Source organism: Mercenaria mercenaria, chromosome 1, assembly GCF_021730395.1.
Source record: "Mercenaria mercenaria strain notata chromosome 1, MADL_Memer_1, whole genome shotgun sequence".
Taxonomy (NCBI): Eukaryota; Metazoa; Mollusca; class Bivalvia; order Venerida; family Veneridae; genus Mercenaria; species Mercenaria mercenaria.
In genome coordinates this window covers 9960401-9984381 of record NC_069361.1, presented here as the reverse complement: position 1 = coordinate 9984381, position 23981 = coordinate 9960401, and the positions used below count along the sequence as shown (strand labels likewise).

General features: G+C 34.7%; 1 protein-coding gene across 1 annotated transcript; it reads right to left on the bottom strand.

Annotated features, from left to right (window-relative positions):
* Positions 1 to 729: 729 nt before the first annotated feature.
* Positions 730 to 16295, bottom strand: LOC123545016 (kelch-like protein 2). The gene is made up of 2 exons (XM_045331228.2): positions 16128 to 16295; positions 730 to 9910 (listed from the first exon to the last, which is right to left on the bottom strand). The coding sequence occupies exon 2, from the start codon at positions 9560 to 9562 to the stop codon at positions 7484 to 7486; it is 2079 nt and encodes a 692-aa protein (XP_045187163.2). The 5' UTR covers positions 9563 to 9910; positions 16128 to 16295; the 3' UTR covers positions 730 to 7483.
* Between the last annotated feature and the right edge of the window lie 7686 nt (positions 16296 to 23981).

The following is a 23981-nucleotide window of genomic DNA, read 5'->3' as shown; positions in this document are numbered from 1 at the left end:
CCCATGATTTTCTAAGTCCAAAAAGGGCCATAATTCTTGCAAAAAGCAGGATGGAGTTATGTTTCTTGATGTACAGAGTCAGCTTATGATGGTGAACAACTGTTGCAAGTTTCAAAGCAATATCTTTGATAGTTTAGGAGAAAAATTTACCTAAACATAAAACTTAACCAATAAATCTGATATTTTCTAAGTCCAAAAGGGGCAATAATTCTTGCAAAAAGCAGGACAGAGTTATGTTTCTTAATGTACAGGGTCAGCTTATGATGGTGAACAACTGTTGCAAGTTTCAAAGCAATAGCTTTGATAGTTTAGGAGGAAAGTTGACCTAAACATAAAACTTAACCAAGAAACCTGATATTTTCTATGTCCAAAAGGGGCCATAATTCTTGCAAAAAGCAGGATTGAGTTATGTTTCTTGCTGTACAAGGTCAGCTATTGGTGGTGAACAAGTGTTGCAAGTTTCAAAGCAATACCTTTGATAGTTTAGGAGAAAAGCTGACCTAAACATAAAACTTAACCAGGCAACGCTGACGCCGATCAAGTGATGACAATAACTCATTTTTTTCTCAAAAAAATCAGATTAGCTAATAAATACAGTTACTGTTTTTACTTTGATCTTTTTAAAACATTATATCATGTCAATTTAGTTACCTTTCCAAACATTTGGTCTTTTTAGTTTGATTTCAGCAATAAATCTTAGAACAGCTTCATAAACAACAGAAATCGGTAAATTTAGTAATATTTTATTCATGTGTTAAATAGGACAGTACTGGAACAAAAAAATAGTTGAAAATGTAAAGTGCATCATACTATGTGAGAGTTTCAGGGAATGGCTGTTTTCCATATGTAAAAATACTCATACTTTGGTAAACAATCAAAAAGTTTCTTCAATATTCTCTTCCATGCTAGAAGGAATGTTTTTGCCATTGCTGGTAAAACTCATCTTACTCCAAAAGTGTAAGATGACTCTTGTGCTGTAATTTATGAATAAATATGTAAATTCATATACTATTATAATAAATTAGTGCTTACAAGAAAAGTGTTCATTTTATTTTATTTCATCTATCATATGAAGAATATGGTAGGCATGCAAAGAATCTGTCACTGGTAGAAGGTGCAGATGAAAATATCTGGCTCTCAGGTAACTGTCTTTGCAGTACCTCGACAGAGCCGTGTAACTGCCTATGTACATGTAGTTACTTAAGAGTCATACATTTCAATTCGCACCTTCAACCAGTAAAAGATTTTTAAATTCTTTTAATTTATTCAAAATCTTATCATCAAGTACAATGTCACTATTTATGAAACTTTGCCTTCAAACTTTATAGCATGACCGCTTGCTCTAAACCTGAATGTTTCTGCTCTTCAATGTTTACTGCAGCAGCTGTGAACTGCAGTATGGAATGTTTGGACTAGAATGACTAGATAAAAAGTGTAGAATTATTGCACATATTTGTAAAAGTAAATAACAAAATGCATATAGCAATCATACATGTTCATAATAAAACTTTCATAATAAAACTTAACAATATATGATCTCCTTACACACAATTTCTACAGGAATTAACTTTAATACTGCCAAAAAAACATGGTTCTTTGTTCAATTTTGACCAGAAGATGTCCTAATACTATTTATATCTAGTGAGACTGTTATCATTCAAACAATAGGACTTTAAGCTCTATTTTCAGCAACATAAACCACCTGAAATCAATAAACTGTCAACTAATGGCAGTTATTGGAACAGCAGATATGTTGTATGTTGCATCAAAACATACCCTTTCATGGAGCAATGCACAGTACAATACAGTGCTCATATAGATAACAGCACTGAAACAAAAAGTACCAAATGAACATTTTCACTTTTGGATTATCCCATCTTTGGGGGTTATTTATGTTTCATGAAAATTGGAATGTGAGAGCTGTATTTACATTTTGTAGGTTAATCAAAAGCAAATGCATCTGAATTGTAGATCAGTTTAATATTAAATGGAATGGAAATGTTCTTCTTTATCAGTTCCTTCTACTAGTACATCCTACATCACTTAACAGGAAGACTTTTCAAAAAGAGAGCCATAGCAGTGGTTAGTGGCACACTTGACCTTAACTGTTTGTTTGTTTTGGGTTTGACACCATTTTTCAACAGTATTTCAGTCATATAATGGCGGGCAATTAACCTAACCAGTGTTCCTGGATCCTGTACCAGTACAAACCTGTTCTCCGCAAGTAACTGCCAACTTCCCCACATGAATCAGAGGTGGAGGACTAATGATTTCAGACACAATGTTGTTTATCAAATAGTCATGGAGAACATACGCCCCGCCGAAGGATCGAACTCGCAACCCCGCGATCCATAGACCAACGCTCTTTGACCTTGAATATATGTATATATGTGTGTTTAGTATTGGCCCCTAAAAAGGACCATGTGACAGCACTTGAACAAAATTGAGAGAGAATCTTCCAAAGATGTTACTGACCAAGTTCCATGAAGCCCTACAAGCAGTTCATGAAAAGATCTATTTTTAACTCTATTGGCGCCTAAAACAGGCCAAGAGCCATTTGAAAAAAATTGGGAGCAGACTACATACCAGATTTGATGAAGATCCATTAAGCAATTCATGAGACGGAGTCTTAAAGATAGTTCTATTTGGCAACAGCAGCCACTTTAAGGGGCCAAGCACCCCCATTTCAACAAATTTTGTAGAGGACACAGACCAAGTTTAATGAAAATCAATCAATTTAAGGTACTAGTTTTTCTTTTTACCTCCAGCAGCCCCTGAAAGTGGCAAAATGCTCCAGTTTGAACAAATTTTACTGTAAAGAAAATCTTTAAAAAATTCTACAGACCTAGTTTGTTGAAGATCAACCAAGTGGTTCATTAGGTCATTTAAACTTTTTTTCTCTATTTTTAGCTCTAGCGACCCCTAACAGAAGCTGAATGCCCCCATTTGAACAATTTTGGACAGGACCACATAATGATGCAAAAAACCCAGTCTGATGAAGTAGAAATAGAACCTAACTTTTTCAAAGAGTGAAACACATTAAAGAAGATCTATATATTGATTGCCAGGTCCTTAGAATAATCGAAAATGATTCTACAAAATTATAATGTGAATTTAATGAAAGTTTGGTTTATACTAATAACTGAAGTTTTGATATTTATTTCATGGCAGTGTTTGCAAATAATGACAACCCTTGCCTCAGACAAGTACTTACATGTATAATAGTACATGTACTATTAATAGGTAATCAAGCAGCACTTCCAGGCTAGTCAGATAATGGCGGAAAAAAATCCTCAACTGTGTGAATGGTGTAATGCATAAACACATTAAAATGACTGTTGGTCAGCCTTTTTCATAAATTTCCAACTGTTATAGTTTAACGCAAACCACTATTACATACAGACGTACAGCCTTCCAAAACTCGAAGCATGTATATCTAATCACATTTTTTTTCAAAAACTGTCATTTTCCTACCATAATAACGGACAAATATATAATGATATAATAAATAAATGATACTTTGTGGTTACGTTGTTGACATTATGGGAGAAAGGTTTTTAATGAAATTGTTATGCATTAAACATTAAATTAAGGAGAAAATGTCAAATTCAAAAAAATTACTTCTTGGGTTGTTTCCATAACTGACCAATCAAAACAGACTAAGCCTCATCTTATTCCCAGGAGGTATACATTTACCTTATTCACAGTAAGAACCCTGTATTTTTTGGAACTGGTGACCTTTGATCGAGTGACTCCAAAATCAGTAGGGGTCATCTACTCTGCATGTCCAATCATCCTAATAAGTTTCAACATTCTGGGTCAAGTGGTTCTCAAGTTATTGATTGGGATTGGAAAGAGTTTTTTATAGTCAGCCCTTTGTGACCTTGACCTTTGATGGAGCGACCCCAAAAACAATAGGGGTCATGTACTCTGTAAAAACTATCACCCTATGAAGTTTGAAGTTTTTAAGTCAAATGGTTCTCAAGTTATTGACCGGAAATTGATTTCCATGTTCTGTCTGCTGTGACCTTGACCTTTCACAGAGTGACCCCAAAATCAATAAGGGTCATCCACTCTGCATGTCTGAAATGGTTTTCAATGTTACGGCCCCTGTGACCTTGACCTTTAACAGAGTGACCCCAAATTCAATAGGGGTCATTTACTCTGCAAGATCAATCATCCTACGCAGCTTCAACATTCTGGGTCAAGTGGTTCTCAAGTTATTGATCGGAAATGGTTTTCCATGTTCAGGCCCCTGTGACCTTGACTTTTGATGGAGTGACCCCAAAAACAATAGGGGTTGTCTACTCCATAAACCCTGCCATCCCATGAAGTCTGACGGTTCTAGGTCAAATGGTTCTCCAGTTATTGATCGGAAATGAAGTGTGACGGACGGACAGAAAGACAGATGGACTGGGCAAAAACAATATGACATTAATGTTTACAGGCTAAAATGGCTTGTTTTCTTTGTTCTTTAGACTGACCTAGTTTTTTGTCAAAATTTAAAAGAACAAGCAAATTCGATGAATTGGTATCCCCCGCCGAAAGGGTTTGTGGTGAGGAATGGCAAAAAAATATATCCGGCAAAATGTTAAGGAGGTTAATAAGAAGCAAATAATTTCATTAGTCAAAATCAATTTAACAGAAAACAAATGTTTAATTAAAGAGTACATAATAAATGTATGATACTTTGATCCTGACTAAAGAATTTATTTTGAATGGGATATGCTTACTGTAATAGGCTTAGCTTTTAAAATTAAATGCAGTTAATTGAAATATGAGCTTGAAGTTTAAGTGGAACGAAATATTGTCTTTGAGTGGTTTGGCCCCAGGTGTTGTTGTTTAACATGTACATTTGAACTTAAAAAAACGGAAGTCCTTATGAGAACACTGGTAAGAAATCTTGAACATGACTGAGGGCAAGGCTTGTGCAGTCACAACTTAACATGTTGAAGGTTTGAACATTTAAAAAAAAAAAAAAAGGAATGGAAATATATATATGTATATATATTTATTTTTTAAGGGTGTTGGGGTGCGGGGGAACGGGAGAGGAAACATAATTTCACATGTTGATTATAAATATTGATGGAAAATTAAAAATGAAAAACAAGAGGGTCATGATGACCCTGGATCGCTCACCAGAGTAATATGAGCTACATGTTTCTAATGTCAAACTGATGATTTTTAGAAATTTTTTGGAAGATTTTCCGATGTACAATCAAGTAACCCCTGGGGCGGGGCCAATTTTACCCCGGGGGTCATGATTTGAACAAAGTTTGTAGAAGTCTACTAGGAAATGTTACATATCAAATATCTAAGATCTAGGCCTTCTGGTTTATTTTTAGCAAATTTATGAAGATTTCCCTATGTACAATCAAGTAACCCCTTTGAACCAATTTTGTAGAGGTCCACTAGGCAATGCTATATGTCAAATATCTAAGCTCTAGGCCTTCTGGTTTATTTTTAGAAAATTTTGAAGATTTTTCTATGTACAATCAAGTAACCCCATGGGGCAGGGTCAATTTGACCCCGGGGGTCATGATTTGAACAAATTTTGTAGAAGTCATCTAGGCAATACTACATGTCAAATATCTAAGATCTAGGTCTTCTAGTTTATTTTTAGAAATTTTTTGAAGATTTTCCTATGTAAAATCAAGTGACCCCTGGAGCGGGGTCAATTTTGACCCCAGGGGTCATGATTTGAACAAATTTTGAAGAGGTCCACTAGGCAATGCTACATGTGAAATATCTAAGCTCTAGGCCTTCTGGTTTATTTTAAGAAAATTTTGAAGATTTTTCTATGTACAATGAAGTAACCCCATGGGGCAGGGTCATTTTGACCCTGGGGGTAATGATTTGAACAAATTTTGTAGAAGTCTATTAGGCAATGCTACATGTCAAATACCTAAGACCTAGGCCTTCTGGTTTATTTTTAGAAATTTTTTGAAAATTTTCCTATATAAAATCAAGTGACCCCTGAAGCGGGGTCAATTTTGACCCCGGGGGTCATGATTTGAACAAATTTTGTAGAGGTCCATTAGGCAATGCTACATGTGAAATATCTAAGCTCTAGGCCTTCTGGTTTATTTTTAGAAAATTTTTGAAGATTTTCCTATGTAAAATCAAGTGACCCCTGGGGCAGGGTCAATTTTGACCCTGGGGTCATGATTTGAACAAATTTTGTACAGGTCTACTAGGCAATGCTACATGTGAAATATCTAAGCTCTAGGCCTTCTGGTTTATTTTTAGAAAATTTTTGAAGATTTTCCTATGTAAAATCAAGTGACCCATGGGGCGGGGTCAATTTTGACCCCGGGGTCATGATTTAAAAAACTTTAGTAGAGGTCCATTAGGCAATGCTACAAGTCAATTATCTAAGCTCTAGAGCTTCTGGTTTTTGAGAAGAAGAGTTTTAAAGATTTTCCCATGTAAAATCAAATGACCCCTGGGGAGGGGTCAATTTTGACCCCGGGGTCACCCTGGGTGACCAAGGCAAGTGGGCGACCAGGTGTGGGTGCGCAACTTCACATGTTTACAATAAATGTTCACAGGAAAGAATGAAAGAAATTTAATGAAATTCTGCCAAATGGCAAGTTTGTTATGTACAAATATGTGGATTTTTAGACAATTAAAGGGCAATAACTCTGCAGTTACAAAAGAAGTCCATACGAAATTTTGTGTGCACAACCACATTATAGTGCTCTAAATTCTGTTAAAGTTTCATAGTTCAAGGTCAAATATATCAAAAGTTATGATGCAGAAATTGCCATATTTATAGTATCCTATATAGTAAACACTAGAAACTTCTAAGGGCCATAACTCTGGTGTTACTTGGGCAATCTGACTGAAACTTGACGGGCCGTAAGAACTCATAGTGGTGAACATGTATATGAAGTTTTAAATAAATATTCCCAACCATTTCCTAGATATGGCTCCGGACGGACGGACGGATGGACGGGCGGACGGAAAGACGGACGGACAACGCCAAAACTATATCCCTCCGACTTTCGTCAGGGGATAACAATGCATTTATGTGAAAAATATGCTTTTATCAAAATGAATCTTCTGGTCAAATCTGGTCAAAAATATGCTTTTATCAAAAAGAAACTTCTGGTCAAAACACTTTTAATACAAAAATTAAATATATATATTGCATTTAGATATTCCAGTTAATGTTTTGAAATAAAATTAATCTCAGTAACAATTTTAAAAATGCCATTTTAAAAGACACAACATGTATTCATTAGACATTTGAAGTAACTCATAAAAAAATCAAATTCTCAAGTTGCATAAAGAAACACAGTTAATTTATTACTCATTCCATATTAAACAAATATGAGTAACATTATTACAGTTACATAGTGGTAAGCCTGACCACTAACCTCAGTGACAATCTATAATATGTCAAACTTTCTAGACAAAATGTAGACTTTTTATGTACATAGACACAGTGAACAAGTTTTGTTCAGGTTCTAGTTTACTTCTAAAATGCGAACTCTGCCTCCAGATCATAGTCATAGTCATAAATGTCTTCATCATACTCGTACTCATTATCTGAATCACGCTCAGAATTGGACGTTCCTCCGCTATCCTCAGTTTCCGGGTCAGACACCCGCAACGCTACATGCAGCGTACTTGCATACATATCATCGTATCTATCAAATTGCTGAAGGTCATTCAGTACAGAGGTTGCCATGTAGCCACTTGTAACCATGGAGATGCTGTCGATGGGTGGCGGAGTATGACACGATGCTTGTGGCAGCGATTCACTCACCTCATACATTGATGTGGTATATGGAGCATCGTTATTTAAAATAAAGATACTGTTTTCTGTGGCTGTCTGAAGCTGAAATCTTGAAAAGTCAGTCTCGATAGATTCAGAGTTCAGTTTTGTCATTTGAATTGGCGATGGCAATCTACGTAGTGACGTAATCCATTTGTATCTTATTTCATCTAGAACAAGAGTTGGTTTCCCTGGGTAATATATCAAGACTGTATTGTCCCTGCAGCAAAGTGTGTAAGGAGTCGCAAAGTCATCATAGGAAATTTCAGGTGGTGCAATGTCCCATGTGTTGAATATTTTTGACTTGACATCAAACATGGCAAAACCTACTGATTTTTTGATGCAGAATTCTTCTGAAGGCCCTGTTCGAAATCTAAACCAGAGAAAAATGAACCTGTCATCTTTAACAGTTGCTCTTGCTAGACTGATAAAACGTGTTCCTGGTATTTGGTAACATTTGTACTGTTGTGTATGTAGGTTGCAAAGGAACAAATGTCCGGTGCCTTCCTTGTTTCCAACAATATATATATTCTGGTTACAGTAAACCATTGCTGGCGGAACGGTTCGACAGTTTGTCAGTGTTGTACGATAACAAGGGTTATAAAAGTCCACTGTTCGGAAACTGTACAAAGAAGCTTGAAATTTGATCACATCTACAACAAGAATGTTGATTTTCATCATATCTGTCGGATATGGAAACGATGAGCAGAGATACATATACAGATGGTTTTTGTGCGAGATCATGTTTCCAATCGTTTGCCGTGCAGGAAGGATCTGTAAGATCTTCTCACTTGCCAATGGAAAATGCAACCATTTTTGATGAGTAATATTGTATACCATGAATTTTAAGAATTTCATACCCTGATTGCAAATAACTGCATGCAAAACAGGCAGCTTTGCTGGAACTCGACATGTTTTTGGTCTTGTTGTCCAAGATTCCTGATTTTCAAGACAAGAAATGCTAGCTGACATATAGTCATGACTGTTCCTGCAATTCAGTGATGTAGGCTGCAGTATCACACTTGCTGAGCAACTTGAGTGAATACCAGAGGGCACATCGCAGATATGCTCACAAACCCACAATTTGATACATCGATATAGTTCATTCTGGTATTTCTGACGTGACTCACTATCTGCTGCAACCCAACGTTGCACAAGCTTTTTCAGTTGATTATATTTGGTGTGTTTTACCACAGTTGGGTCCTCCAGCAGTTTAAACAGACAGAAACTTGGTAATTCAATAATCTCTTCCTGATGAATAAGATGGTCATGAAAACGAGATTCAATCATCGCCTGGCAGGCACTCGCCACAAGTGGTAAATTATGATTTTCTGAGAGATATTTCAATCTTAAACAGTTAGTTAAGTCAAGATTCCCGAGTTCAAGATAAAACTGACTGCAGTATTCCTTAACATCATCCATCAAGAGAAAATCTGAAACACGCACAATATCTTCCACATTTGTATTTGTCAACTGAATCACTCCAGTGTACATATAGTTCAAAATCTGATCAAAAACATTATCATTTTCAATCATTAAAGACTCAGACAAATCTAAAACATTTGTTAGTTTTTCTTTCATGTCGCAAGTGAACATTGACAAAAAATAAGGACTCCATAATGAAAGTATTGCTCGGTGAGCATAAAACAATCGCCCATTCAAATTTATCTCAACATCACAAAGTTCTCCAGTTTCTCGCTGTTTAATGAGTGGCTTTATTATATATTCTTGCACACTTTTATTGAATAACTTCTTCTCAGCTTTCACATACTGCGACATTTTTGCCTTGCACTGAAATCTTCATTTTTTCTACAAAGTACCATCTGCAGCTTCAATACTGCTCCCTACTTTTCAATTAAAGTTTTCAATTAAATCCAAATTGGTTGTCATTTTCAAAATTCTATCCTTTTAGTGTCAATAATTTGTTCTAATAAATCAATCTAATTTATTTGTTCTAATTAAATTCTTCTTTTTATCTGTGCTATTACATTTGTTGCACTGATATTTGTTAAACTGTAATTAAGAGATACGCTGGCCACAATAAGCTGTAAATCTCTTCATTTGATCCTTACTTCTTTTTGTCTTGTGTTGTCTTCATATACTCAGCTTCTTGTATGATCTTCAAATCTGAAACAAAAACAGAAAAACAACATATATATTTCCTACAGAATTATAACTTCAAAATTACAGTGACCTGAACGATACACACCCCAGTCAAATACTTGACCTAATTTTTACAATATTACCATATTTCAAGAAGATCAGATTGTCAGGTCAGGGAGTGTCAACGTTGCTCAAGTGGTGAATTTTATGCAGAACAAGTGAATGAAACATCACATATCTGGTCATGTAAGTAAGCATTAAATTATAAATGGGCAATATTTACCCATTATCTAACAAACTAAATGAAACTTATGGGTGCACCTGGAGCACAAAAGAGTCTGTTTCTCAGCACTTGTTAATTTAGCTGAGATTTGTGCAGTTCCCTCAATCTCTTTTGTACAGTCTGATGAAGGTAGGAGATTATTGTCAGTTTTTAAGAGTATCCCATTACAGTTGCATGATTTGAACAACACTATACAACACTACATGCCAATATCTAAACTTTATGCCTTAGGTTTTCAAGAAATAGATTTTAATTTTTTTCTATCAGTTGTACATTTAACAAGCATGACAAGTGAACCTCTCTGGTGGATATTACATATCTAAGCTGAAGGCCTTGCTGTTTCAGAGAAAAATTATTCCTTATTTTAACTTTAAAGCCTTTTCTTTTGGTTGCCCTGGCAACCAGAATCCTACATTGAATGGAACTTTTGGAACAACTAAAACAGCTAAAACTGTTAATACATTCATAATGGTCTTATTTTTTAAAAGTAAACTCATTTTTGTAAGACCTGATCATTCATACAGTTGACATAACATTCTGAAGCCAATTTCACTAAATCAGAGTCAATAGTTAGACATCTACAGGTAAGAATGAACAAACAAATTCAGTGAATTTATATCCCCTGCCAGAAACGTTGTTTTGTGAATGAGGGGACTACATTTTGAAAGATATTACAATTAAAGGGCAATAACTCTGCATTTACAGAAGAAATCCTAACAAAAGTTGTGCATGCATCACCGCACTACAGTAATCTATATTTGTTTTAAATTTCATAAAGGTCTATCAATGGATTACTTTGTTACGGTATGTAGGAATTTATGGATTGTAGGCAAAAACTCTGGTAACTGACAAGATCCTGATAAAACTGCACATGAACTGCCACCAAATAGTGGTTTATATTAGTGTTAAATTTCATGAAGGTCCATCAATAGTTTACTTTGATACAGTCAAAAATCCCTATATTTTTCAAATCAAGAGGTAAAACTCTGCCTTTACTGGGTCAAGGGGGATAATACTATTATGTGAGCGCAGTTCATATGCTTAATAGTAATTATGTGAGGTTTAGTGAGTCTAGCTAAAATACTTTTCAAATTATATGCATTTTTAATTTCAGTCTGTCAGACCACACCAAACCTGTATTCCTCAACCTTCAGCAGGGGATAACTAGAAAATGCTTTTGTAAAAAAGCGCATGTCTCCCCCAATGCAAAGTCGTATAGACAAGAAGTCAATAGGGGTCAGGAGCGAAAGTCAAAGAGACACTGCTGGTTGGCTGCAATAGGGATCATCTACTTGGCATGTCCAGTCATCACGCTAAATTTCAACACTCTTGGCCTTGTGGTTCTCAAGTCACTGTTCAGGCTCCTGTGACCTTGACCTTTGATCAAGTGACCTCAAAGTAATTAGGGGTCATGTACTCTGCATGTCCAATCATCCTATTAAGTTTCAACATTGTAGGTCAAGTGGGTCTTAAGTTATTTCCAAAAAATGATTTTACATTAACAGGCCACTGTGACCTTGACCTTTAATAGACTGACCCCAAAATCAATCAGGGTCATCTACTCTGCATGTTCAATTATCCTATGAAGTTTCAACATTCTGGGTCAAGTGGTTCTCAAGTTATTGATCGGAACTGGTTATCAATGTTCAGGCCCCTGTGACCTTGATCTTTAACAGAGTGACCCTAAAATCGTTAGGGGTCACCTACTCTGCATGACCAATCATCCTATGAAGTTTCATCATTCTGGGTCAAGTGGTTCTCAAGTTACTGACCGGAAATAGTTTTCAATGTTCAGGCCCCTGTGACCTTGACTTTTCACAGAGTGACCCCAAAATCGATAGGGGTCATCTACTCTTCATGACCAATCATCCTATGAAGTTTCAACATTCTGGGTCAAGTGGTTCTCTAGTTACTGATCGGAAATGGTTTTCAATGTTCAGGCCCCTATGACCTTGACCTTTGACGGAGTGACCCCAAAATCAATAGGGGTCATCTACTCTTCATGACCAATCACCCTATGAAGTTTCAACATTCTGGGTCAAGTGGTTCTCTAGTTATTGATCGGAAATGGTTTTCAATGTTCAGGCCCCTGTGACCTTGACCTTTGATGGAGTGACCCCAAAATCAATAGGGGTCATCTACTCTTCATGAACAATCATCCTGTGAAGTTTCAACATTCTGGGTCAAGTGGTTCTCTAGTTATTGATCGGAAATGGTTTTCAATGTTCAGGCCCCTGTGACCGTGACCTTGACCTTTGACGGAGTGACCCCAAAATCAATAGGGGTCATCTACTCTTCATGACCAATCATCCTATGAAGTTTCAACATTCTGGGTCAAGTGGTTCTCTAGTTATTGATCGGAAATGGTTTTCAATGTTCAGGCCCCTGTGACCTTGACCTTTGACGGAGTGACCCCAAAAACAATAGGGGTCGTCTACTCCAGCAGCCCTACAACCCTATGAAGTTTGAATGTTCTAGGTCAAATGGTTCTCCAGTTATTGCTCGGAAATGAAGTGTGACGTACGGACGGACAGGGCAAAAACAATATGTCTCCTGGGGGAGACATAATAATGACAATAGTGATTCGGAACACCAGGAAACTTGTGAAACAGCCAAGTTTGTGGAGGTCATGAAAATTTAAATATTTGATAAAAGTTGAAGTTCATAATTCCGATATTATTTTTTACTGGCAATTCAATGTTCTACTGATGAATATATAAAAATGAAACTGAACATGTTGAAGCATTAGTCCCTTTTTTATTTTTTGAAAACATGGTTCGGAATATCAGATACCAGAGTACAATGTATGAATCAGGGACATGTCACAACCCGGACCATGGGACAGTTCGGACCAGACAACTCATACCACGTTTTATACGACAATCAGGACGATGTTTCTGAAAGGTCTATAATACTTTTATTTCAGACTAAAATTAGGACCCACACTGTCATTCGCCACTTGAGCCAATTGGCGATAAAAGTGGCTCATAAAAATCACAAGTGGCAAAAATGGAAATTTCTATATATTTGTTTGTACTGAATCATGACCTTTCTTGAAGTTTGACTGGTTCAGATAAGTTGCCTTCAATTTGTATTGCGAAAAATCGATACCAATCTGCAACTGTGTGAAGTAACAAACATCTTGACACATGGTTTGTAGTTTGCAAATTTAATTATCCGATAAATTTCCGGGTAAAGAACAAGCCCTTACTAGTTTGTTTTAATTACATTAATAATTGACTTTAATCTTTTAATAAATGAATTGGCGAAACAATAAATTGCTTGGTAATTTTTCAAACATTGTTAAATTGAAAATCGCTGTCGCTATATCAACACGAGTCAAGTGTTTGTTTATTCCAGTTTTTTTCTCTTTAGACTTCAGTCTGATAAAAACAAGAGGGCCATGAAGGCCCTGTATCGCTCACCTGACCTATTGACCTAATGATCATCAAGATTAACATTCTGACCAAGTTTCATTAAGATATGGTCATAAATGTGGCCTCTAAAGTGTTAACTAGCTTTTCCTTTGATTTGATCTGGTGACCTAGTTTTTGGCCTCATCTGACCCAGATTTAACGTTGACCTAAAGATCATCAAGATAAACATTCCGACCAAGTTTCATTAAGATATGGTCATAAATGTGGCCTCTAAAGTGCTAACTATGTTTTCCTTTGATTTGACCTAGTGACCAAGTTTTTGACCCCACATGACCCAGATTCAAAACTGACCTAAAGATTATCAAGGTTAACATTCTGACCAGGTTTCATGGAGATACAGTCATAACTGTGGCCTCTAGAGTGTTAACAAGCTTTTCCTTTGATATGACCTGGTGACCTAGTTTTTGAACCCACCTGACCCAGATTTAATCTTGACCTAAAGATCATCAACATTAACATTCTGACCAAGTTTCATTAAGATATGGTCATAAATGTGGCCTCTAAAGTGTTAACTAGCTTTTCCTTTGATTTGATCTGGTGACCTAGTTTTTGGCCTCATCTGACCCAGATTTAACGTTGACCTAAAGATCATCAAGATAAACATTCCGACCAAGTTTCATTAAGATATGGTCATAAATGTGGCCTCTAAAGTGCCGTTTTCCTTTGATTTGACCTAATGACCTAGTTTTTGATCCTGCATGACCCAGATTCGAACTTGACCTAAAGATTATCAAGGTTAACATTCTGACCAAGTTTCATGGAGATACAGTCATAAATGTGGCCTCTAGTGTGTTAACAAGCTTTTCCTTTGATTTGACCAAGTGACCTAGTTTTTGACCCACCTGACCCAGATTTGAACTTTTCCTAAAAATCATCAAGATTAACATTCTGATTAAGTTTTATTAAGATATGGTCATAAATGTGACCTCTAGAGTGTTAACTAGCTTTTCCTTTGACTTGACCTGGTGACCTAGTTTTTCACCCTACATGACCCAGATTCAAACTGGGCCTAGGGATCATCAAGATTAACATTCTGAACAAATTTCATGAAGATACAGTCATAAATGTGGCCTCTACAGTGTTAACAAGCTTTTCCTTTTATTTGACCTGATGACCTAGTTTTTGACCCCAGATGACCCAATATCAAACTTGTCCAAGATTTTATTGAGGGTAATGTTCTGACTAAGTTTCATTAAGATTGGGCCAAAATTGTGACCTCTACAGTGTTAACAAGCTTTTCCTTTGATTTGACCTGGTGACCTAGTTTTTGATCCCATATGACCCAATATCGAATTCGTCCAAGATTTAATTGAGGGTAACATTCTGACCAAGTTTCATTAAGACTGGGCCAAAATTGTGACCTCTAGAGTGTTAACAAGCTTTTCCTTTGATCTGACCTGGTGACCTAGTTTTTGACCCCAGATGACCCAATATCAAACTCGTCTAAGGTTTTATTGAGGGTAACATTCTGCCCAAGTTTCATTAAGATTGGCTCAAAATTGTGACCTCTAAAGTGTTAACAGTCAAATTGTTGACGATGACGACGGACAACTGAGGACGGACGATAGACACAGGGTGATCAAAAAAGCTCACCTTTGAGCACTTTGTGCTCAGGTGAGCTATAAAGCTAAAATTGGTTAAAAATCACTAGTTAGATATTTCAATGATTATTTGAAATTAAAAATCCTTGGCTTCGATTTGACAGTGACACAGGATTGATGTTCTACAATCCTTGTATAAGAATTCAAAATTCAAACACATTCACATCAGGAACTGCTATTTTCACATGCAAAATCTAATGGTAATGATCTTCACTTATTTATGTCTTTATAAGTTGATCAACACAAGACTACTTTGTTAAATCCACTACTTGTAGCTTAAAACGTACACATATTTTCATTTAAAAAAGACCCAAACTATAGGTAGAATTTCACCATTTAATAATGGAAACTACAAAAATTTTCGATATGGGGAGGAACTCCCCTCCCGCACCCTCCTAGTCCAACTTGTGACATAATGATCACTTTCATTTCATTTCAGTCTGATATTACGTCCAACTCAGCCACGTCCCAACACAGGTGTATTACATGGAGAAATATATAAGAACTTATGGATTTTAAAACATAATATCAAAGAATATCAGGTGCATGCATGTGGTTCTCTGGTTGTCATACAGAAGAGTAAAGTGACGTTATTTTAGCACAAATGTATGCATCCGAAAGGGGGACAAGGCAAAATCGTCCATATGAAGCTCATTATGAAGTTGTAGATCGCTCAAATGTGTCAAACACATTGCAATTTGATAGGATTCTACTTACTGTACCATAGTTTCACATGTTTAAAAGTTTAAACATACATTGTTACAGTTGGATTAAGCAAATGCACCTATAATGTCGATATGGTCAAAAGATAAACCAGACCTTATCATGGATCTTCTTAAGATGTTTGTATATCTTAGTATCCTGGATAAATTATATTGCACTCTTATGTTAACTTAAGCATCTGTTTTTAGTTTTTGTACCTGGTTTAGTGGTTATCCTTTATCACAGGAATATTCGAGAGATGTTTGTTGCCGTCTAATACTGTACGATTTAAAACATTTTCCAATGAAATACTAAAATTTGTCTATAATTATGTTAAATAATACAAATTTAACCCGGAAGTAAATATCTTACTGGGTTGGGCTCGTTTCATCTTACCGGGCTATCCAGAACAGTGATCGGTAAAGGTAAAGGTAAGTTTTATTTACCGTCGCTTGGTGAAACAATTAATATAGCTCTATAGAGCTTTTCTGCGACCCTATATTAAGAACAGTTAAAACCAATTATACCTCATCCCCAGCAATTTGCTGGTACCCATTTACAGCTGGGTCGACTGAGGCAATCGTGATAAAGTGCCTTGCCCAAGGACACACCGCAATGGGAGTCGGTCCTGCAATAAACCACTAAAGACCATATATATACGTATATAATGTTAAAATTTCCACCTAAATTTATCATCTTCTCTATGATATACATGTTCGAGCGTTACAAAGTGTTTTCTTTGGACATTTTAATACTGTTAAAAATCTGTCATTATGCCTGCAAGACCACGTAAAAAGCCCTTTGTACAGACTAGGAGAGGTATGTGTAAATTATTTGATTTTATTAATAAGAATGTTATGCTGCTTAATGATGAAAATAATAATAATAATATAACAGATTAAAAAAAATAACATATAATATAACATAACAGAATATTCTAGTATGACCGCCCAGTGATAGTCGGAAATCGACGGTTGGGTGAAAGATGTAGATGAAAGATGTAGATGTAAAGAATTATGAATAAAATATTATCTGATTTTACTAGAATAATGTTATATGCTGCTTAATGACGCAAAAAATAATATAACAGAATATTCTAGTATGTCCGTTGTATGAATAATTACTAATTTGATATTAATATTTGATTTTACTCAAAATGTTGTTTATTAACGATGGAAAAAAATATAACAGAATAGTATGTCCGTTGTATAAGAATTACGAATTAAATATTAAAGTCTAAGTAAATTTAACAATCTGCTTGATAAACAGTAAAGGATTATTGAATCTGTCACATATTTCCATGACATGAAATTGAAATTTAGTTTATTTAATTAAAACCCATTATAGTTTACATACGATATTTCAAAATAATCTCGATGAAATAATACTGACAATTTGAAAAGCTTCTCCCTTATTTGTATAAAATATTAATTATAAATTATTTGAACACAAAAGTTCTTCACCACATGTCAACTTTGATTAGGTTAGATGCATGTTTGCTACTGTATAATCAAGTAGCAGTATAGCACTGCCCTTTAATATCTTGTTTATCACACATTAATCAGGCTGATTAAGTGGGCACACTTTTTGATTATATAGATTTGTATGATAATGATAATCTTATGATAATGGTTTTTACTTTTCTGTAAATATATATCTGATTTCTTGAAATGACATATAATATAGTATATGAATTTGTTATGATACAAAATTAAAATAAGGTTAATAAAAATTTTCAATGACTTTAGTGATTAGTATGTTTGTATATAGAACTTTTGATAAGCAATGCAATTGTGTGTTTAATATTCTATAAATATATATCTGTTTTCTTGATATGACATATAATATATGAATTTGTTAAGGTACATAATATCAATAAATAAGGTTGATTAAAATTTTCAATGACTTTAGTGATTAGTATGTTTGTATATAGAACTTTTGATAAGTAATGCAATTGTGTGTTTTATTGTTCTGTAAATATATATATAATATATGATTTATTGATATGACATAATATTATGATATAGTATGGATTTCTTAAGATAAATAAAATCAATAAATAAGGTTAATTAAAATTTTCGATGACTTAATTGATTAGTATTTTTGTATATAGAACTTTTGATAAGCAATATAGTTGTGTGTTTTATTATTCTGTAAATATTTATCTGATTTCTTGATATGACATATAGTATATGAATTTGTTAAGGTACATTATATCAATATATATTATAACTATTATATCAATAAATAAGGTTAAATAAGATTTCATGATTTTAAATTGATGACAATAAAGTTACTAATTTTTGATTGTGTTGTTATGTGATACAATCAAAATGCATATTTATTCATGAGACATTTATAAGCACTCCGTGCTATCTTAAAATTAAAATTTAAACTTGAAAATTAAAGTAATACAATCTATTGGCACTGCTTTCAATAATTATTATCATAATTGTCTCTAATTTGTCCATAGTACATCTTTAATAGTCCTTAGTGGCCCATAGTGCCTCCTTAGCGATCTTTGATAGGAAAACTGCCTGAAATAATTTACTCATATCTTTTTCATTTTACCATTTATTTCTTAGATTTTTCTTAAAGGCAAAGAAAATCGCCTATATAAGTGACCCCCCCCCCCCCCCCCCCCCAAATACCAGACTTTTTAATCCCCAATATACAAGATCCTGTCTGGTCCAGTCTGATAAGGGTCCATAAAACCCCTGTAGACTTGACATGTAGCCTAATTATAGTCAGAGAATCATAAATTTTATTGCCTACAGGTAAATTAGTTATTTCCTGTGTTTTGTATTTTATTAATTGAAATGCTGTTGTTTTTGTTTTAGTCTTTTTTCAGCATGTACACAAAATTATTTTAATTGATAAGATACTAATTTTGATTGCTCAGTCATGTTGTGTAATGTCCTGGCCAATTAAATTATAACTCTTATAGCAAAGCATTTCTCACTATAAAATAATTATTCAAAACTTAATAAGAGAAATTACAAGTTTGTTTTTTCAATGATTATGATCTTTTTATCAAAAGTAACAAAAGAAAAAAGAAAAAAAAAGATTGCTGGATTTTATTAGAAATTAAAGAAGCGTTCGGTTGCATTTTTAATAGATAAAGAAGGTATATTGACAGAAGGATGTTATATATTAAAAATGCTTAATTCCTCTTGTGTTGTCTAAATAATGTTAACTTTCTTTTATGTATAATAAAATCCAGCAATAAAGATATATCATTGTTCAAAATAAACAATAATTTATTACTTCTAAAAGCTATGTGCCTGAATGCATTTTTTTTATATTTTTGATAATAAAAAACAGCAATAATGAGATGTAATTGTTAAAAAACTTATACTTTATTAAAAATATGATAAAACACTGTTGTATCTTATCACTTTGTTTATTTAGCCCTAATTCAATCAAGCTTTCAAAACTCGTTATAAAGGTGAGAACTGATTTGCTATAAAGGTGAGAAATATCACCTGCAATTTATTTACTGCACAGTAGCTATACAGTAGCTTATTATGATAAACAGAAGCAAGTCTACCAATGATCCTGACTTGTGTATTGGCCCTTATCGCCAATACGCAGACCTTATCATCTCCATAGGTCACATACCAGGCATACCAGAATCAGTGTCTTTAAGGGTCCTTATTGTACCCTAAGTCACCCTTTAGTGGTCCTTAGTGCTCACTTAGAAGTCCTTAGTGGTCCTTTGTGCCTCCTTAGTGGTCCTTAGTGGTATATTGCAGGACCTGTTTGTAGATAGATGGATAGATTTATTCGTGTAAATATATGGAGGATATTTGTTTGTTTATTTTTTTTTTGAGTGAATATGGAATATATCTCACTGAGAAGTGAGAAAATTTCAAATATTTTCATTTAAGATAAGATAAATTTTATTTTGAGTCGGCAAGACAAGTAACAATACAACACTATTTCCAATGACCGCAGCACACATCAGGACCCATTTTGATTGTCCGTAACCTACATTTTCTTGAAGAATAGTGTCAGCGCTAAATAAAAATCAAAAGAAAAGTGGGGGTCATGTTTGATGCAAGAAAAATAATTGCGACTACCATTTTTTTTTGCGCCATTTTTCTATTTAGTGTCTGTATGCCTATAAGAAAAACTTTTTCTCTGACAGTGCCAGTTTCATTTGAAATGTACAAGAACCCTAAATGCATGAAAAATACAAGGTTTTAGCTTGATACCAACAGTTTCTAAGGTTTTATGGCATTTTCATTACCATAAGACAAAGCGTCAGATTTTGTCAGAAATAGCTGTCACGACATAATTTTGAAGCAGTTAAACGCAGCATTGTTTTGCTCTGTTTTGACATTTTCTACTCTGATCTGCATACAAGTTACACATTTAAGCTGTTAAATATGTTCACTTTTACCTCTGATAGCCAGAAATTAGCAATCAGTAGGCTATAAATATGCATTTTTTTTAAATACATCCATAACAGTGAAAATGTTATATTTTTGGGTTTATCCTCATTTTCAACAAAATTGCAATAAATTTGTCATTTTCTATCAAATTCTAATCAAAGTAGCCCATTTCCACCATCATCTGGCCAGATTTCAATTTTTACCAATGTCATCTTATAGGTTATAACACACTAAATAGTTGTTGTCTTTATTCTATATAAAATTGAACTATTTCCAATGGCCGCAGCACACATCAGGACCCATTTTAATTGTCTGTAACCTACATTTTCTTGAAGAATAGTGTCAGTGCTAAATCAAAATTAAAAGAAAAGTGGGGGTCATGTTTGATGCAAGAAAAATAATTTCAGTCGAACACACAAACTGCAAAATCAGCTAATAAATGAGACACCAAATTATACTGGTGGTGTATGATCTAAGTTTCCATGAAAAATTTTGTCATGTTGTTATTTCATTATCAAAATGCTACCTACATGTCAAGCATAGATCTGTCATGTGATTTTACCAAAAAGAAATTGCAAAGAAGATAAGGAAAATAGCTCTACAGAGCAAAAAACCTTAGGACTATTTGTATCCGCCATTATGCGACTACCATTTTTTTCGCGCCATTTTTCTATTTAGTGTCTGTTTGCCTTCTACGTTTATCCTTCACACAGGAAATTTTTGACAATCTCCAATCTGAAAAACAAACAGATCTTATTGTAATGGATTTCTCGAAAGCTTTCGATAAATTCGATCATCAACTTCTCCTTTATAAACTTATGAAACTTGGTGTCAACAAAACATCTTTATCCTGGATTCAGTCTTTCCTTAGTAATCGTTCTCAATCTGTAGTAGTTGGAGGCTCACACTCTGATTCTTTACCAGTTCTTCCAGGGGTTCCCCAAGGTTCAGTGTTGGGTCCTTGTCTCTTCCTTTGTTTCATCAATGACCTTCCCGATCCTGTTAAAAGTAGAATACGCTTATTTGCTATTGACACCATCATATACCTCACTATCGACTCATTAGTAGACTCCTATAAACTTCAAGACGATCTGACAAAATTAGAAGAATGGGAACGTAAATGGTCTATGGAATTTAATCCTGATAAATGCGAAATCATAAGAATCTCTCTAAAAAAAAGGAAAAATATCATCTTTCCATATAAATTACATAATCAAGAACTAAAAACCACAGAAAATGCTAAATATCTTGGGATTACTATTAGTGATGACTTTAGTTGGAAGAAACATATTGAATTTACATCTTCAAAAGTTAGTAACACCCTTAGATTTATAAAAAAGAAATGTACAATGTAATAACCGTAATATCAAAGAAACTGCCTACAAAACATACGTTCGCTCACAACTAGAATACTGTAACACCATATGGCATCCATGGCAGAAAAACTTAACATATGAAATAGAAAAGGTACAAAGAGCTGCAGCCAGATATGTTATGAATGACTACTTATACCAAAGCAGCGTAACATCAATGCTTGAAACTCTTAAATGGCAGACATTAGAACAAATAAGAATACATGCATCTTTAATTATGTTTTATAAAATATCACACAACCTCGTCTCTGTAGATCATAACCTCCTGACAACCTCTAGAAATTTAAACTTTATCATTCCATCTTCAAGAACACAATATCATATGAACTCCTTCTTTCCTCGCACAATCAGATACTGGAACGCCTTACCTTATAACATCAAGGACAGTGTGAACCTTCAGTGCTTCACATCTGACCTAGGTTCGTATATGTACTAATGTCATCATCCTGTTTTTATTTTTAACAAGCTGTATCTATATTTCTGCTCTCACTCTTTTAACAACATGAATATCTTGTACCATGTAACATAGCAACATGCTTTTAACAACTGCCCCGACCTCCCAGTTATGATCAGAGATTGATTGTTGGGAGTATCTCCGTAAATGTAGATGTAGATGTATTGACCATTTCGACATTATAGGATAAATCCCGTTCTCCGGTATTTCCGTAAATAGGGTCGGGGTGGGGGTGGGGGGGGGGGGGGGTCAGGACGGCTCAAATCCAAAACGGTCCAGACCAAGACGGCCCAGTCCAGGACGTCCTAAAATACTATATATACCATTATGACAAATTAAAGAAATTAAAGAAGCAATTTTGTTAGATCATAGTTGATGAGGGACAATTATTTTTGCTGATTGATTACAATTCAGTATAATTAATTATTATATACAATAAGGTAAATATTATATAATATGTAAAGGATACGTCTTCTAATTGTATTCATATTCTTATTGTTAATTCGTCACTTAAGTGGTAACAAACAGAAGTTCTTGTACACACTGGACGAACGTTTTTTAATTTTAATTACAAGTCCGTTCTGTACAAAATACATACAGGTCTTCGAGGTTCTGAAACGAAGCGTTGGTCAGGTTCGAGTCGAGTGCTATGTACTTGACTTTGAGACAGGTAAGACATTAAACTAAAAACTTACTGATGTGCAGTTACAGAACCTCAGAATTTTGAAGCTGTCCAGAAATCCACATGTCATTATGTTTGTATAATTATTATGGATTTCAATTACCTAACTATTTAAACTTTCAGCGGCATTTTTAGCGGTACGGGAAGCGTTTCCTGGTGTAGACATCAAGGGATGTGCCTTCCATTGGTCCCAAGCGGTTTGGCGTCGTGTCGTAGATGTTGGTCTGGCCGAAACTTATCAGCGAAGAACAGGTGTCTACTCATTCATCCGCCAGATCCTATCCCTTCAGTTCCTGCTGTCTACGCATATCCGTCGGGCATTCGACGCTCTACAAGGTCAAGAAACGACAGAGGCTGCGTTTAGTTGAGTACGTCGAACACCTGTGGATACACAGCTCTGTGTTCCCAGTTGAGTCTTGGTCTGTCTTTAGACAGGCTGTTAGAACCAACAAGCAAATTCGATGAATTGGTATCCCCCGCCGAAAGGGTTTGTGGTGAGGAATGGCAAAAAAATATATCCGGCAAAAAGTTAAGGATGTTAATAAGAAGCAAATAATTTCATTAGTCAAAATCAATTTAACAGAAAACAAATGTTTAATTAAAGAGTACGTAATAAATGTATGATACTTTGATCCTGACTAAAGAATTTATTTTGAATGGGATATGCTTACTGTAATAAGCTTAGCTTTTAAAATTAAATGCAGTTAATTGAAATGTGAGCTTGAAGTTTAACTGGAACGAAATATTGTCTTTGAGTGGTTTGGCACCAGGGGTTGCTGTTTAACATGTACATTTGAACATAAAAAAACAGATGTCCTTAAGAGAACACAGGTAAGATATCTTGAACATGGCTGAGGGCAAGGTTTGTGCAGTCACAGCTGTAACATGTTGAAGGTTTGAACATTTAAAAAAAAAGGAATGGAAATATATATCTATATATATTTATTTTTTTTAGGGGGTGGGGTGCAAGGGAACGGGAGAGGAAACAAAATTTCACATGTTGATTATAAATATTGATTAAAAATCAAAAATGAAAAAAAAAAAAAAAAAAAAAGGTTAAAAGGGTGAAGTGGGGGTTGGGGGGGCAGAGGATGCATGATTGGGGGAAGGTACAACCTGGAAGGTTTGAAAAAATCTAAAATAAGAAATGAAAAAAAAAATATTTT

What these genes read in the sequence shown, in the direction of transcription:
- LOC123545016 (XM_045331228.2), bottom strand. Translation starts at nt 9,562, where the DNA reads ATGTCGCAGTATGTGAAAGCTGAGAAGAAGTTATTCAATAAAAGTGTG.